This window comes from Sordaria macrospora, chromosome 5 (genome assembly GCF_033870435.1).
Source record: "Sordaria macrospora chromosome 5, complete sequence".
Classification (NCBI taxonomy): domain Eukaryota; kingdom Fungi; phylum Ascomycota; class Sordariomycetes; order Sordariales; family Sordariaceae; genus Sordaria; species Sordaria macrospora.
This window is the reverse complement of record NC_089375.1, coordinates 1,287,476-1,301,502: the sequence shown is the minus strand read 5'-3', so window position 1 is coordinate 1,301,502 and position 14,027 is coordinate 1,287,476. Positions and strand designations below refer to the sequence as shown.

Here is a 14,027-nt window from a genome sequence, read left to right as displayed (position 1 = left end):
CTGAGGAAGCAACCAACGGAACAAGTAATGGCATTGCATGGATTCGGTTGTCGGCGTTTGGGATGGGTCGGAGAGCACAAGGAGGTTGTCTTGTTGCACACCAGGCCTGGTTTATATACCTAAGGATATATGAAAATAAATCAAACCTACATTCTGGGAATTTGCATTGTCAAAGGGTTCATGGCGATGTAGTGAAAAGGGGCAAAGGTCACAATCTGCCTTCATCAAATGCAAGTCAAGAAAGGATAACACCTCCCGTTTTGAAGAATGGTTGAAGTGTTGAAAAGACAACAATATTAGAAGCCCCAGGAAAGAATTGGTAAGCATTTCCATGTCATTCAGTTCGCTTCTGGTATTGAAGTTCCCTAGAAGTAGGGGTTCCCGCCATCCGATGCCCCCTGGCGCCTGCAGTGGATGAAGTCCCGCTGAATCCTCGCCCACCAAAACACCAACTGTGACATCCCGAAATACCCCGCCAATCTGCCATCCATTCTAGAACTGCAGGAGCTCCATGCAGTAGGCTTGTTCGGGGCAGGCACACTCCACGTCACGCTCACAGACATCAACGTAATCTGGTCAGGGCAGAGGTGCACGAGAATCGCTACTTCCTCCCGATCACTATCCGAGGGCTTGATGCTAAAGTCTGCTAGACTCATACCCTTATTACCACCAAGCTTCGACAGCCACGCTATCACGTACTATTGCAGCTAGCTCGAGGGCGAAGTAACGACTTCGACCACCTGCAGCCACCACAAACAACCTCCAGCTTCGGGCAATCACCATCATCATCACCATCACCATCCTCCTTCAACTTCCGTCCTTCGCCTCAACCCCCGATCGTATCCAGCTTTGCGTCGTCACCACCAGCCTGAGCCCTTCTTCTCTCACGCTCTCTTCATCAGCCTAACCACAATATCAATATACCCATTAATCACTTCATTTTCCGCCTAACGACCGACGACGAAATGGATCCGAATCAGCAACCGCCGGCGCCTACGCCAGACGCGCCCGATCAAGAGACGATGGCGCAGATTCGTGCCCGCAGACTTGCTAAGCTCGGTGGCCCTAGTACCGCTTCTGCTACATCGCCAGCTGCGTCCTCATCCTCCACGCCCCAGCCTGACAAGATCTCGCCGAACCCGGTGAGGGCAGAACCCTCTCCCGCTGCTGCTACCGCGGCGGCGAGTTTGTCAAAGATCGCGGACAAGGCACCGCAAATAATCAGACCGGTCTCACGAGATGTGCCAGAGCCACCACCAGGTAGTTCCGCTTCCCGAAAGAGAGAAAGATCCCTTTCACATATTGACAACCTTGAATGTCAACCAGCACCGCGAAAGCAATATAGAGAACCGACATTTGAGGAATGGACCGACAAGCTACTCACCAGCATCCTTCGCGTTTCGCTCGATCCGAACCAGACCTTCGACAGCACTGGCCATAACTTGACCTATCTGCCAGGGCTCAGCGAAGAAATTCGGGGCGAGGGTCAGGAGCCCTTGCTATCCATCGACAGGTTCCAGGAGGCCGTCATGGAGGCCGGAAGCCTCTACCCTCAGTCCAAGCCGCTCTTCGAATACTTTTTGGCATGCTGGAAGCGGGTACATAGGTTCAGGATCTTGAGGGCGTCGACGCCCGAGAAGGAAGAGGCGCTCAAGGAGGCCAAGCGTTTGTGCTTCTCCAACTGCATCTTCGCCATTACCATGCCCGAGATGTTTGGGTATTTATCTCCCGCGTCCTTTCTACACTTTCGTGCTTTAGCTGACATGATTCAAACTTGAATAGCCGAGAACCGAACCCAAAGCACGACAGTCTGGTACCCTACATCCTGGACGGCATTGCAAAGGAAGAGGGCCTTGACTTCGAGTTCTACAACGAGGCCATGACGCGGATCGAGGACGACGATAGCATTGTGCCTCTCTTCACGAAGGCCATGGTGGAAATTAGCACAGCATTGTCTAAGAAGAACATGAGTGGGGATTACCAGCCACACGTCCAGGTGAGTTTTACAGGCAACCTGAACGGATCGGGCAGTGTACTGACGTTGGAACCTCGCAGGCTCTCTTCACATACTCGAGATATCCCGCTCTTCTAAACGCTTTGGCAGAACACCCTACTTTCCTCATGGCGCAATCTGCCCCCAACATTGAACGGTTCACGTTGCTCGGTCCCTTCTTCCGTTTGTCGCCCTTGCACCCGGAGGCGGCCGGTCACGACTTTGCCTCGCCGAGGACTCTTGACAGGGCCCGAGTCGGCGCAACCCAACAGTCATTACAAATGACTCTGGCTGCCCATCAGGACCACCTGACGGGGATAACTAATGCTTTCATAAGAGCCAGTATTAGCTCGAGGAACAAGCTATTGGACTGGTTTGCCTACATCTTGAATGCCAATCACAAGCGCACAGCCACTTACGTCGATCCCAAGACCGTTTCCTCAGACGGCTTCATGGTCAACGTCAGCGTCATCCTCGACAATCTATGCAAGCCCTTCATGGATAACGCCTTTACCAAGATTGACCGCATTCAGGTCGACTACTTCAGGCGGAATCCTAGACTGGACATCAAGGAAGAGACCAAGCTCAACGCTGACCAGGAGCACTCGGATGCATTTTACTCTACAAAGCTCGAGGGGGAGAACAACTTTATCACAGAGGTCTTCTTCCTCGCTTTGGCGGCACATCAATATGGCTCCGAAGCCACTCAGAACAAGCTCAAGGACCTCGACAGGCAAATCAAACGAATCGAGCAGAATTTGGCTTTGATGGATGCCGAGCGACCTAAACTAGCTCATCGTCCGAACGATCTCCTTTTGCTGGACGCGGCGCAAAAGAAACAGATCAAGTTGCTGGAAGCAATCCTGTCGACCAAATTTGCCATTGAAGGCATCATGGCCGACAAGACGATGCAAACGCGGTCACTACAGTTCATGAAGTACACCATTGTCTGGCTGCTGCGAATAGCCAGTCAGTCCGACTATCTCCCGTGGAAGAAAATCAAGCTTCCGCTGCCTGCAACCCAGCCAGAGGTTTTCAGGTGCCTTCCCGAGTACGCCTTGCAAGTAATTGTTGATAACTTGAAGTTCACCTTCCGTTATAGACCGGAGGTTATGGTCTCGGCCATTGGTGACGAGCTCGTTGCTCTATGCATAACGTTTTTGGAGTCGTCCGACTACATCAAGAATCCATACTTGAAATCTTCGTTGATTTCTCTGCTTTACCGTGGGACCTGGCCGGTATACCACCTGAAGAAGGGTGTGCTTGGCGATATCCTTACGGGGACTAAGTTCGCAAATGACTACCTGCTGCACGCTGTGATGAAGTACTATATTGAGTGCGAGTCCAACGGTACCAGCTCTGCATTCTACGACAAGTTCAACATCCGTTACGAGATCTTCCAGATTATCAAGTGTGTGTGGTCCAATGATCATTACAAGAAGCAGTTGACGGAGTCTAGCAGGTAAGCACATGGAGTATCCTGTGAGCTTTGATGAATTTGACTAACTCGGCCTAGGGTTGACCGCGACTTCTTCGTTCGTTTTGTCAACCTCCTTATGAACGATGCGACCTACGTGCTAGATGAAGCACTTGGCAACTTCCCCAAGATTCATGACTTCCAGCAAAAGCTTCGGGACCCTAGACTTGCCCTTTCGCAAGAGGACCGCGCCAAGATCGAGAGCGACTTGCATGACGCGGAAAGCAAGGCATCTTCCTACATGCAGCTCGCGAACGAGACAGTCGGCATGATGAAGCTGTTTACCCAAACCCTGGCTGAGGCCTTCACCATGCCTGAAGTCGTCCATCGCTTGGCGGGTATGCTCGATTTCAACCTTGACCTCCTCACCGGTCCTAAGAGCCGGACGTTGAAGGTTGAGAACCCTGACAAGTATGGATTCAATCCCAAGATTCTGCTACCACAGCTTGTGGATATCTACCTGAACTTGGGTTCCACGCCTGCCTTTGTCGAGGCCGTTGCTGCGGACGGCAGATCCTACAAGCCTGAGACCATGGCGGCTGCTACCAACATCCTTCGCTCGAAGTCACTCAAGGATCCTGCCGATATGCACGCATGGGGGGTGCTGTGCAAGAGCTTCGAAGAGGCCAAGATGATTGTCGACCAGGCTGACCTCGACTTTGGCGACGCACCGCCCGAGTTCGAGGATCCAATCATGGGCGACTTGATGAAGGACCCCGTGATCCTACCCAGCAAGCACGTTGTCGATCGCTCGACCATCGTGCAGCACTTGCTTAGCGACCCGAAGGATCCGTTCACGAGACAGCCCATGACCATTGATGACGTCGTTCCGGATGCGGAACTGAAGGCTAAGATTGAGAAGTGGATGGAGGAGAGGAGGGCAGAGATCCGTGGTAAGGTTGAGGGTGTTACGCCTGCTGCTGGTGACATTGCTGGTGCGGCGGAAGCGACGACGGACGGAGATGCTATGGACACCACTGAATAGGAGCTAAAGTGTTTGCGGTTATCATGACTTGGGTGTTGCTTACCTGCATAGAGACGCATTTTGGCTTGGTGGGTATCATATGAATCATCAGCGGAATAGGACATAAGAGGAATACAAGAAGCGTAAATATCATTGTTTATTGAACTTGGGTTTTACGGGGGATTTGTGACAGATGATCTTGTACAAAATGGAGAGGAATGGCGTCGTCATCCGAGGCGATGAAGGATGAAGTGGTGGTTCTACATGAAGGCCGTACACTTCATACCTAACAGTAGATACAAATGTCATGGGCGTAGATTGAGCAAGAATAAACAAATGTCAGTCTCACCTGAAGTGACTGGGTTACTTTGTAAGCACACTTCAATGACCCGGCTCATTTCATGTTATCACCGACGGATAATAATACAAACAAACAGTTGAAATTTTGCTCGACTCTCCAAGTGAATTTGTGGTGTTTATAAGCCAAGCTACAAAGCAGGCGGCGTTAACTAACCGGCGGAGTTAACATTTAACATAAATCTCACTGCCAACTTCATCGCCCGCCGTACAAACCTCGGTGCAAAAAGTAGCGAGCCCATCTCCCAAACAGGGGGCATCAATGACGTTTTCCCCACGCTAAGCTCACAGGCAGCTTAGTAAAACCCCACCACACACGTTAGGGGAGACTAGCCTAGCCATTGCTCAGGGTGGGTGGGGTTAATACAGTTCACATCATCCGCCCGGGAAAGCTCGAAATCGCTGGGATGAGTGTTTATTTCGAGTTTCAAATGGTGATTGGGGGATTGGGGAGCGAATGGTGTTATGTGGGGGTTCACGACTTGACGGCGGGCACGGCGGGCAGGGCGGGATGTAGATCGGAGCGCGGGAGTGCGGGAGTGCGGGGAGGGAAGCTCGGGATTATATAAGAGACGAGGGCCCGGCAGAGGGGGGTCATCGTCGTTGTAGCTTCATTATCTCTTTCTTCCCTCATCTTCACTAACGCCAATTCGTGTTGTTTTCCATATTCGGTTTTCGTGATACCCTACATCGTGTTTCTTGTCTTTCAAAAAAAGTCAGACAAAATGACCAAGGTTCTGTTGACTGGTGAGTTTCCTTTCCACTCTCCGCTGGTGACGATGTTCGTGGATGTTGTGAAATACAGATTGCTGACCGTTGGTGATGTCTTCACAGGTGGCTCGGGCTTTATTGCTGGTATGTGCGAACTATAATACCTATTATCATGTGACCTCGAACTGGAGAGACAGATGTCTGCATTGTCGGCCGAGCGCGGAACGACGGCAAGAGGGATACACACACCATGGACAAACATACAGAAGTTGGGACATAAAAGAGCAATGGATGAATGCTAACGATTTCAATAACTGACCAGCCCACGTCCTCGAGCAGCTCCTCGCCAAGGGCCACACCGTGGTCACCACCGTCCGGTCCGAGGACAAGGCGCAAAAGATCCGCGAAGCCTACCCCGACAAGGCCAGCAGCGGCGAGCTCAAGGTGGTCATTGTCCCGGATATCGCCAAGCTGGATGCTTTCGATGAGGTCGTGAAGGAGCCTGGTCTTGAGGTTGTCTTGCACACTGCTTCGCCCTTCCACTTTAAGTTCCGTGAGTACTCCCTACCCATTCTATAGACTCGGCGAGTTGTGCGTGAAGAAATCCTGACAACGGTAACAGAGGACCCCAAGACCGAACTCATCGACCCCGCCGTCAACGGCACCACGGGCATCCTCAAAGCCCTCGCCCGCTCCGCGCCCACCGTCCGCCGCGTCGTCATCACCTCCTCCTTCGCCGCCATCATGGACGAAGACAAGATCACAGACCCCAACCACACCTTCAGCGAGGACTCATGGAACCCCGTCACCATCGACGACATCCACCGCCACCCCATGACTGCCTACCGCGCCTCCAAGACGCTCGCCGAGAAGGCCGCGTGGGATTTCGTCAAGGGCCCTGCCAACAACGTCAAGTTCGACCTAGCCACCATCAACCCGCCCATGGTCTTCGGGCCCGTGGTCCACCACCTCGCCAGCCTGAGCAGCATTAACACCAGCAACGAGCGCATCGTCGATCTGCTGCAAGGTAAGTGGAAGGAATCAGGCGTGCCCTCGACGGGCGCCGCCACTATCTGGATTGACGTGCGCGACGTCGCGAGGGCGCACATTCGCGCTGGACTTGAAGTTCCTGAAGCTGGAGGGAAGAGACTGTTTACCACGGCGGGAACGTTCAGCAATAACGAGATTGCGAGAAATGTGCGCAAGAACTTCCCCGAGTATGCGGATAAGGTGCCCGAGGAGGGAGGAGAGGGGTTGAAGGATGGGGAGCTGCCGCCGGCTGATAAGCGGTTCAAGATTGATAATAAGCGGACGAACGAGCTGTTGAAGATTGACTTTATTAGCGTGGAGCAGATGGTTGTTGATACGGTGAGGAGTTTGAAGGAGCATGGTGCGTGAAGCATTTAGGGAGTGGTAGAGTAGAATGGAGCAGTTAATGAAAATGGATATGAACCTACTTGGGTATATTTATGCTTCCTGTGTGTGACCTACATCTGTGAGGCCTTCTCACTCATCCTCGTCAATCCATGTCCATATTGGCCTCGGGCGCTTTCCGCTTTCCACGAGGCGTCGCCGTGGTGCTGCTAGCAGCAGGATTCTCCAACGCCTTGATCTTCTTCAGAATTCCTTGCTTCCAAATCGCATACTCCTTCTGCTTACGTTCGCCCAGGTAATCATACCGATCCTGGAACATGCTATCCCCTTGCCCAACGCGGACAACTTCAACCTTATTCGCGCCGCCCTGTCCATCCTCAAAGGCGGCGTCCTGATCCTCTTTGTCAAGGACCGTCCTCGCTAAATCCTCCACACCAGCAGCCCAATCCATCTCCAACCACCCTGATGTCCCGATATGCAAAGTAGCCAAATTCAGATCTTTCAGCTTTACATCACCCCACCCCTCCCACACCTTCTCATTATCCTCCTCCTCTTCTTTTCCGTTTCCAAGTTCAACAGTCACCTTCACTTGCTCCCTCGCCTTTTTCAGCGTCATAACAACCTTTTTCCTCATAGCCACGTACTCCCCCTCATCAATATCCGTTCCCGGCCAGGTAACTCCCCGCCAAACAAACAGGTACAGCGCACCCATTAGCGAAACAAGGTTGGCATTAACCCACTCGTCCTCCGTCCACTTGCCGTGACGAACAACGATCGATTCGATACCGGACATCACCACGGGACCGATGTGCGAAGGGCCGAGTTCTTTGAGTAAAAAGCGGAGAGTGGGTTTCATCCAGCTTGGTAACCCCACAGAAGCAGGGCTGTTGCGAGGAAATAAGGTGCCGCGGAATTGGTGGAGGGGTTTTTCTTTGCCTTTTCCTGTGCCTGTGCCGGGGGTTGTTGTTGTCCTGCCACTAGCTGACTGGCGGATACTTCGTCCTGCTGAGGGAGAAGCGCTGAGGTCATCGCGGTCGGTTTGGTCGCGGAGTCGGGAGGTGGGGGTTTTGTTGAGTGTTGTTGTCCGTTGACTTCGGGGAGTGGTTGTCGTTGAGTCCTTTCTGGGGGTTCCATTTCCACCACGGCCGGGAGTGGAGGAGGTGGAAGGGAGGATGTTGGAGAGGTGGAAGTAGAGACGTTTGTAGATCCTTGGAGGGATGGGTGGGCGGGGGTCAATGGGCGGGAGGTTGAGGGTTATTTTGAGTCTGGGATAAGTGTTAGTGATGCGATGCTGAAGAGTAATGTTAAAGAGTGAGATGAGATGAGATGTACCTGTCACATGCTAGGTGGGCGCAAGCATAGGTGCGTGCGATCTCCTCTTCGGCCTTAAGTGTGCTTGCACGATGGCGGGATTGGGCGAGTAGTGAACTGGCGAGATCGACGAGTGGTTGTGGGAGGTTTGTGTTGTGAGTTGGTAATAGTGATAAGAGTGCCTGTTCTATGGAGCGATTCATCTTGATATTGGCTTCTTCTCACTTTTGGAGATGATTTGGCTACTTGTTTCGCAAAAACTGATAGAGTGGTGATATGAGACGTGAGTTTGATTAACAAGTAATGGTTGTATTTGTACTCCTCGTAGGCTATGTTTCGAAACCGTTTATCATGAAACCACCGAGGTCTCTCCGTGATGAAAGTGAACAAACAAAGCCGATTTTCGTGACGCGACGAGAGTCTTCGTGCCAAACGCCAAATCACGTGTAAGGATTCCGCTGTTGGCGCCTCTTGTTAGTGCATAATTGCTCCCTAGGTAACTAAGAACTACGTAACGTTGTGGAGCATTGTGCGCACCGAGCTTTTAGTGTAGCAGTGCGGAAGGCCAGATGTCCTTAGTGGCAAGAACACTGACTCTCCGAGCTCCGTGCTACAGAAAAAGGGAAATCTTGGGGTCCGGCCGCCACCTGCCAAGGCGGGACTGTGGGTTTTTGGCCATTGATCAGCTAATCAACTGGAAGCGGCCACTTGCTCAACAGTTCCCGTCCTCCGCCGCGTCGTCCAAGTGGCAGTTCCCGTTTCAGTTGCATCACTGCAGCCTGTCTGCCACTGACTGGCACTGACACTGTCACTTTCCACAACAACCAACACTCGGTCATTGTGAGATATCCGCTCCTTCGCATCTGTCGCAAACAGACAGAGTGGGTGCAAACAAACCACCATGGCTTTCCACGCAAGTGGGCTGCCGGTAAGTCTTGCGCAGTTCCTTTAGCTATCTCTAGGAATCTCTTGAAGCTGACCCCTCGGCGCCTGCTAGACCATCGCGGCGGCAACCACAGAGTTGTGGCCATCCATCGCGACAACCCTGACCGTTCCCTTCAGGTTACCGACATCCCTTAAGGCGCAACAACATTCCCAGACATCCTTCGACTCTCACGGCTCGACGACATCCTCGAACGGCTCCCGCAAGCTTGCTAGCTCCCCCGCGCGCGAAGCTTCAAGCTCCTCGGCCCTGCCCGCCTTCCTGAGAAACGCGCCTCTGCCCCAGACCGTTGTCCCTCAGGGTTTAGCAAATGCTGCGCCTACAAACATCTTCTCGGAACTCTCAAGCATGTCTTCCCGCCAGCTCGCCATGGCGAACCCTCTCTTCCGGCGCTCGTTCTCGGCGCTCATGTCCAGGCCCCTGGGCACTGTCAACACCCTCCGGTCCATGAGCACTCACCAGCCCGGTCGCATTCCGTCTTTCTTCCGTTCGCCAGTACATTCTCCTCTCGGTTTCACTCTCCAGGTCCGCAACTTCGGAAACGGTGGTCTTTCGCACAGCCTTCTGGCTGCTCGCGAGGCTGCTGCCAACCAGTTCCCAAACAGCGCCGGTGCTCAGTACGCCTTCTACCAGGCTCTTCTTAAGGCGAACATGCCTGCTATCATTATCGAGAGATACCAGTCTGGACGCTTCGCTACTAACGAGCAGGTAGACCAGATCTACCAGCGCGCTCTTGCCATTTCCTCCGGTCAACCCTACACGCCTGCGAACAACGCCACTGTCGATAACACGGTCTATCACCCCTCCGGTTTCACCGCTAGCCAGATCCATGCCGCTGGTACCGCCGCTGCTGCTCAGCATACTGGCGGAAACATGGCCATGGTCAAGCCGATCGCTGCCGGTGCCAAGACGGGTCCTCTGCATATCGTGGTGGATGAAAGTTTCGGAAGCGCTGCTCTCAGATGGGTCAAGTTTCTCATGTGGTTCACTCTCTTCACGTATCTCAGCATGGTTGTCATCACTATGGTCTTCGAGGGCTTGAGCAGCATCAAGCGCCCCGGTGGCAAGCTTGAGGCCAACGAGGTTAAGCCCGAGAACCAGAAGGCTCGCTTCGCTGATGTACACGGTTGCGACGAGGCCAAGGAAGAGCTTCAGGAACTCATTGACTTCTTGCGCAACCCCGAGAAGTACTCGACTCTTGGTGGCAAGCTCCCCAAGGGTGTGTTGCTCGTTGGACCCCCCGGTACCGGTAAAACTCTTCTGGCTCGTGCTGTCGCTGGCGAAGCTGGCGTTCCCTTCTTCAACATGTCTGGTTCGGAATTTGAAGAGGTCTACGTCGGTGTTGGCGCAAAGCGTGTTCGTGATCTCTTTGCTGCCGCCAAGGCCAAGGCCCCCTCGATTGTATTCATTGACGAACTTGATGCTATCGGTGGCAGGCGTAACTCCAGGGACGCTACTTATGTACGTCAGACTCTCAACCAGCTTCTTACCGAGTTGGACGGTTTCGAGCAGAACAGTGGTGTGATCATCATCGGCGCCACCAATTTCCCCGAGTCCCTCGACAAGGCGCTGACCCGTCCCGGCCGCTTCGATCGCAACGTTGTTGTCTCTCTTCCCGATGTCCGCGGCCGCATGGCCATTCTCAAGCATCACGCCAAGCGCATCAAGGCTGCCGCCGATGTCAACTTGGAGGCCATTGCTTCCAGGACTTCGGGTCTTTCCGGTGCTGAGCTGGAGAACATTGTCAACCAGGCTGCTATTCACGCCAGCAAGTTGAAGGCTCAGTCTGTTACTCAAAAGGATTTCGAGTGGGCAAAGGACAAGGTCATCATGGGTGCTGAGAAGCGTAGTATGGTTATCACGGCCAAGGAAAAGGAGATGACTGCCTATCATGAGGCTGGCCACGCCCTCGTCGGATATTACGCCAAGGACAGCGCAAGCTCGCTCTACAAGGTCACCATTCTTCCTCGTGGTCAGACTCTTGGCCACACTGCCTACCTCCCCGAGATGGACAAGCACTCGTACACTGTCAGGGATTACTTGGGCATGATTGACCGTGCCATGGGCGGCAAGGTCGCTGAGGAGATTGTCTACGGTAACGAGCTTGTAACTAGCGGTGTCAGCGCTGTACGTTTTCCCCCCACTTCTCTATGTCATTTACGAGTCAACTAACACAACATATAGGATCTTGACATGGCCACAAGAACCGCCTGGCAGATGGTTGCTCAGCTCGGCATGTCTGAGAAGCTCGGCCCCGTCGAGTACCTCCGCAAGTACAACCAGCTCAGCTCCGAGACCAGGGCGATGGTTGAGTCCGAGGTGAAGAGAGTTCTTGACGAGTCCTACGAACGTGCGCGTAACCTGCTCACCGAGAAGAGGAAGGAACTTGACTTCTTGGCCAAGGCGCTCGTCGAGTATGAGACGCTGGACAAGAAGGAGGTTGAGAAGGTGATTCGGGGAGAGAAGTTGCCGGATCGCATCTCAGTGCCACCAGGGCCCATGTCCATCCCCAAGCCCAGCGAAACCCTGGAGCCCGGCCTTCCCCTACCACCTCTACCTGGCGATGTGCCGCCTCCGGGTGACAGTGGTCCGGGACCGGCCCCGCCGCCGCCTGTGCCCGCGTAGGAATAAGTGGGCGAGTGGGTGAGTGGGTGAGTGGGTGAGTTGAGTGTAAGTAAAGGTGCGGGACAGGACATATCAACACAATTGTCTTATAAATCAATGATGAACAAACAAACCAAGAAACCAACAAAAAGCCTGGCTTTTTTCTCCATGTTTTTGGGGGGGTCAGGTATACAAAAAGCATAAATCTCAACACATTACATCACAACACAACAACACCATTCTAATGGGTAGCGGGGCTAGGGTATCAAATCAGGCTCTTTCTTTTCTTTACGAAATGTATTTTAGTATTCATGTTGGGTTTTTGTTTTCTGGCATTCAGCGCATCATTTTCCTACAAAGAAATTGATAAGGACGAGGAAGGGTGAAGATGGGATGAAAGAATGGGTATAAGAGGTTGTGGTTGGATGGGCGCATTAGATGGCGTTTTTGTGTGTCGAGTTAGGTTTAGTATACTTACTTTTGCTACCACTTCCTCCACTTCCTCTTATTTCCAGACTTGACGGTGATGACGATGACTACGATATCTCATAACTGGAGCTGAATGATACGTTTGAAAAGTAGTGCCTCTTTCACTCTTGACAGGAATAGGTGTGCATTGATGATGATGTTCCGTCCAAAGACATCCCACGGTCGTCTTTCCATCCGAGGTTAGGCATGGCTTCAGTCACGATAATCTTGAATGCTTACTTCTGGCGTTTCCATGTCTCGTGTATAATGAGGCCTAGGTAGGACAAGCAAGCCACTCCAGTAAGCCACTGGACCCTGACAAAAAGAGGCTTCGGAGCTGACTCTACCAAAATGGAAAAGCGGAAAGTTTATACGAAGGTTGCTACTTGAGGCTGAAGTTACGGCATATCAGCCTCAACACTCTAGCGTCTTGTACGGACGGAGCTGGATATCCGGATCGCAGGCTGGTAGGCTGGGCTTTGTTTGATGTTCGGTTGATCTTCCTGTTGACAGATGGGTGTGTGTGTGTGGGCATGGGTGGTTGTGTTTGGTTGTGTCGTCGATCACTTTCTTGGATGTTCAGGTCATGTATGGTAGTGTAGCTGTCAAACCCATCGGTCGCTTTTTGTTGGACTTTTCTCTACACTACGTTATGTTTGCTCACACAGCACACAGTCCCGCCCGGTGGGTGTCACGATGGCGCCTTCTCGGAATAGGGTGAGTGCACGACATGGGCATGGCCATGGAATCATTGAGCGTTCATATAAGACTGGGCTTCCATGCACCATTGTGAGCAGTACTAGAGCGTAGAGTTCTTGAGATGTGGTGGTCTTGGGGGAAGCATAAACATGCAACCATGGAAAGTCCATGTAACTGCGGCTTTGCCAAGCCCGCGATGGCTTCAGATATTCCCCCGTCAGGGATATGTCAGGTTTCGTTTGGGTTGTAGGTTGTTTGGACCACTGCCAGAAATCGGATGTCGGCTAGAAGACAAAGTGTCTAAATGGTATAGTAGCTCTCGCCAAGTTGATAAAGTAAAGTACTAATAAGATCTAGCAGATATTGCAGTGATCTCGGTCGGGGATGTTAGTGTGTCATGGGGCGGTAATGAGTGAGAGTTTTACGTATCATTGCCCTTCATGGTACCGTAGGGAGAGAAAAAAAAAAAAAAAAAGGGAGGCTCCGTCCGGGTTTCGATGAAATCTGTTACCGGGTTTTCGTTTCATCTGGATAGGGTGGTTTGATGTTGTGTGGTTGTCGGTTCTTATTGGTTCAGTTGTCCAGTGCCGCGCTTCTATGTACTCTAGTCCCTATCAAGTTACCGGCTACCACGGCCGCTCGGTCGTCTTTACCCAATGAACTTGAAAGGTTAAAGCAGTTCATCTCGAATGTTTTCCTCGCTTTGATGTTGTGCTATCTATCACTGGACGTTAGTGGGCGTCACGGTATCAAATCAACTGATAGGGAGTTGTCCCTTGGAGGGCGGGAGATGCGGCGCGCTAAATTGTTAGAGACACCAGAGCTATGCCGCACGGGCCCGCACTCTTGGATGCACACCCCCGGGCCCCGTTCCGACCCCAGAATGCAGGCACAAGACACACTGTGCCTTTGCTGTGCAAGTGCTTAGGTCGCGACTGCAGTGACTGACTGTTTGGCTGGGCAACCGTCAATTGGAAAAGACGGGATGAATGGGCGGGAAGGAAGGATGGGAAAGCGGGGTCTTGTTGCTTTTCGTGTACTGTAGATACAATATATTTCCGATCTTTCCCATTCATTGCCAATTGTTGACAAACCGGCGTTTGGCCTTGGACTTCTTTCTTTTCAG

At 52.4% G+C, this 14,027-nt stretch overlaps 4 protein-coding genes across 4 annotated transcripts; 3 read left to right on the top strand and 1 right to left on the bottom strand.

Moving 5' to 3' along the window:
* The first annotated feature begins 303 nt into the window (after nucleotides 1-303).
* Nucleotides 304-4,961, top strand: SMAC4_04077 (uncharacterized protein). The gene is made up of 4 exons (XM_066090045.1): nucleotides 304-1,717; nucleotides 1,783-1,996; nucleotides 2,056-3,455; nucleotides 3,510-4,961. The coding sequence occupies exons 1-4, from the start codon at nucleotides 966-968 to the stop codon at nucleotides 4,453-4,455; spliced, it is 3,312 nt and encodes a 1,103-aa protein (XP_065947121.1). The 5' UTR covers nucleotides 304-965; the 3' UTR covers nucleotides 4,456-4,961.
* A 31-nt stretch (nucleotides 4,962-4,992) lies between these two features.
* Nucleotides 4,993-6,963, top strand: SMAC4_04076 (uncharacterized protein). Its single transcript, XM_003346595.2, has 4 exons — nucleotides 4,993-5,538; nucleotides 5,626-5,646; nucleotides 5,825-6,055; nucleotides 6,125-6,963. The coding sequence occupies exons 1-4, from the start codon at nucleotides 5,517-5,519 to the stop codon at nucleotides 6,898-6,900; spliced, it is 1,050 nt and encodes a 349-aa protein (XP_003346643.1). The 5' UTR covers nucleotides 4,993-5,516; the 3' UTR covers nucleotides 6,901-6,963.
* Nucleotides 6,964-7,021: 58 nt separating this feature from the next.
* SMAC4_04075 (uncharacterized protein) lies at nucleotides 7,022-8,390 on the bottom strand (the record flags this gene model as incomplete). Its single annotated transcript, XM_066090044.1, has 2 exons — nucleotides 7,022-8,141; nucleotides 8,209-8,390. The coding sequence occupies 2 exons, from the start codon at nucleotides 8,388-8,390 to the stop codon at nucleotides 7,022-7,024; spliced, it is 1,302 nt and encodes a 433-aa protein (XP_065947120.1).
* A 557-nt stretch (nucleotides 8,391-8,947) lies between these two features.
* Nucleotides 8,948-12,419, top strand: SMAC4_04074 (uncharacterized protein). Its single transcript, XM_003346593.2, has 3 exons — nucleotides 8,948-9,115; nucleotides 9,185-11,257; nucleotides 11,315-12,419. The coding sequence occupies exons 1-3, from the start codon at nucleotides 9,089-9,091 to the stop codon at nucleotides 11,753-11,755; spliced, it is 2,541 nt and encodes an 846-aa protein (XP_003346641.1). The 5' UTR covers nucleotides 8,948-9,088; the 3' UTR covers nucleotides 11,756-12,419.
* The last annotated feature ends 1,608 nt before the right edge of the window (nucleotides 12,420-14,027 follow it).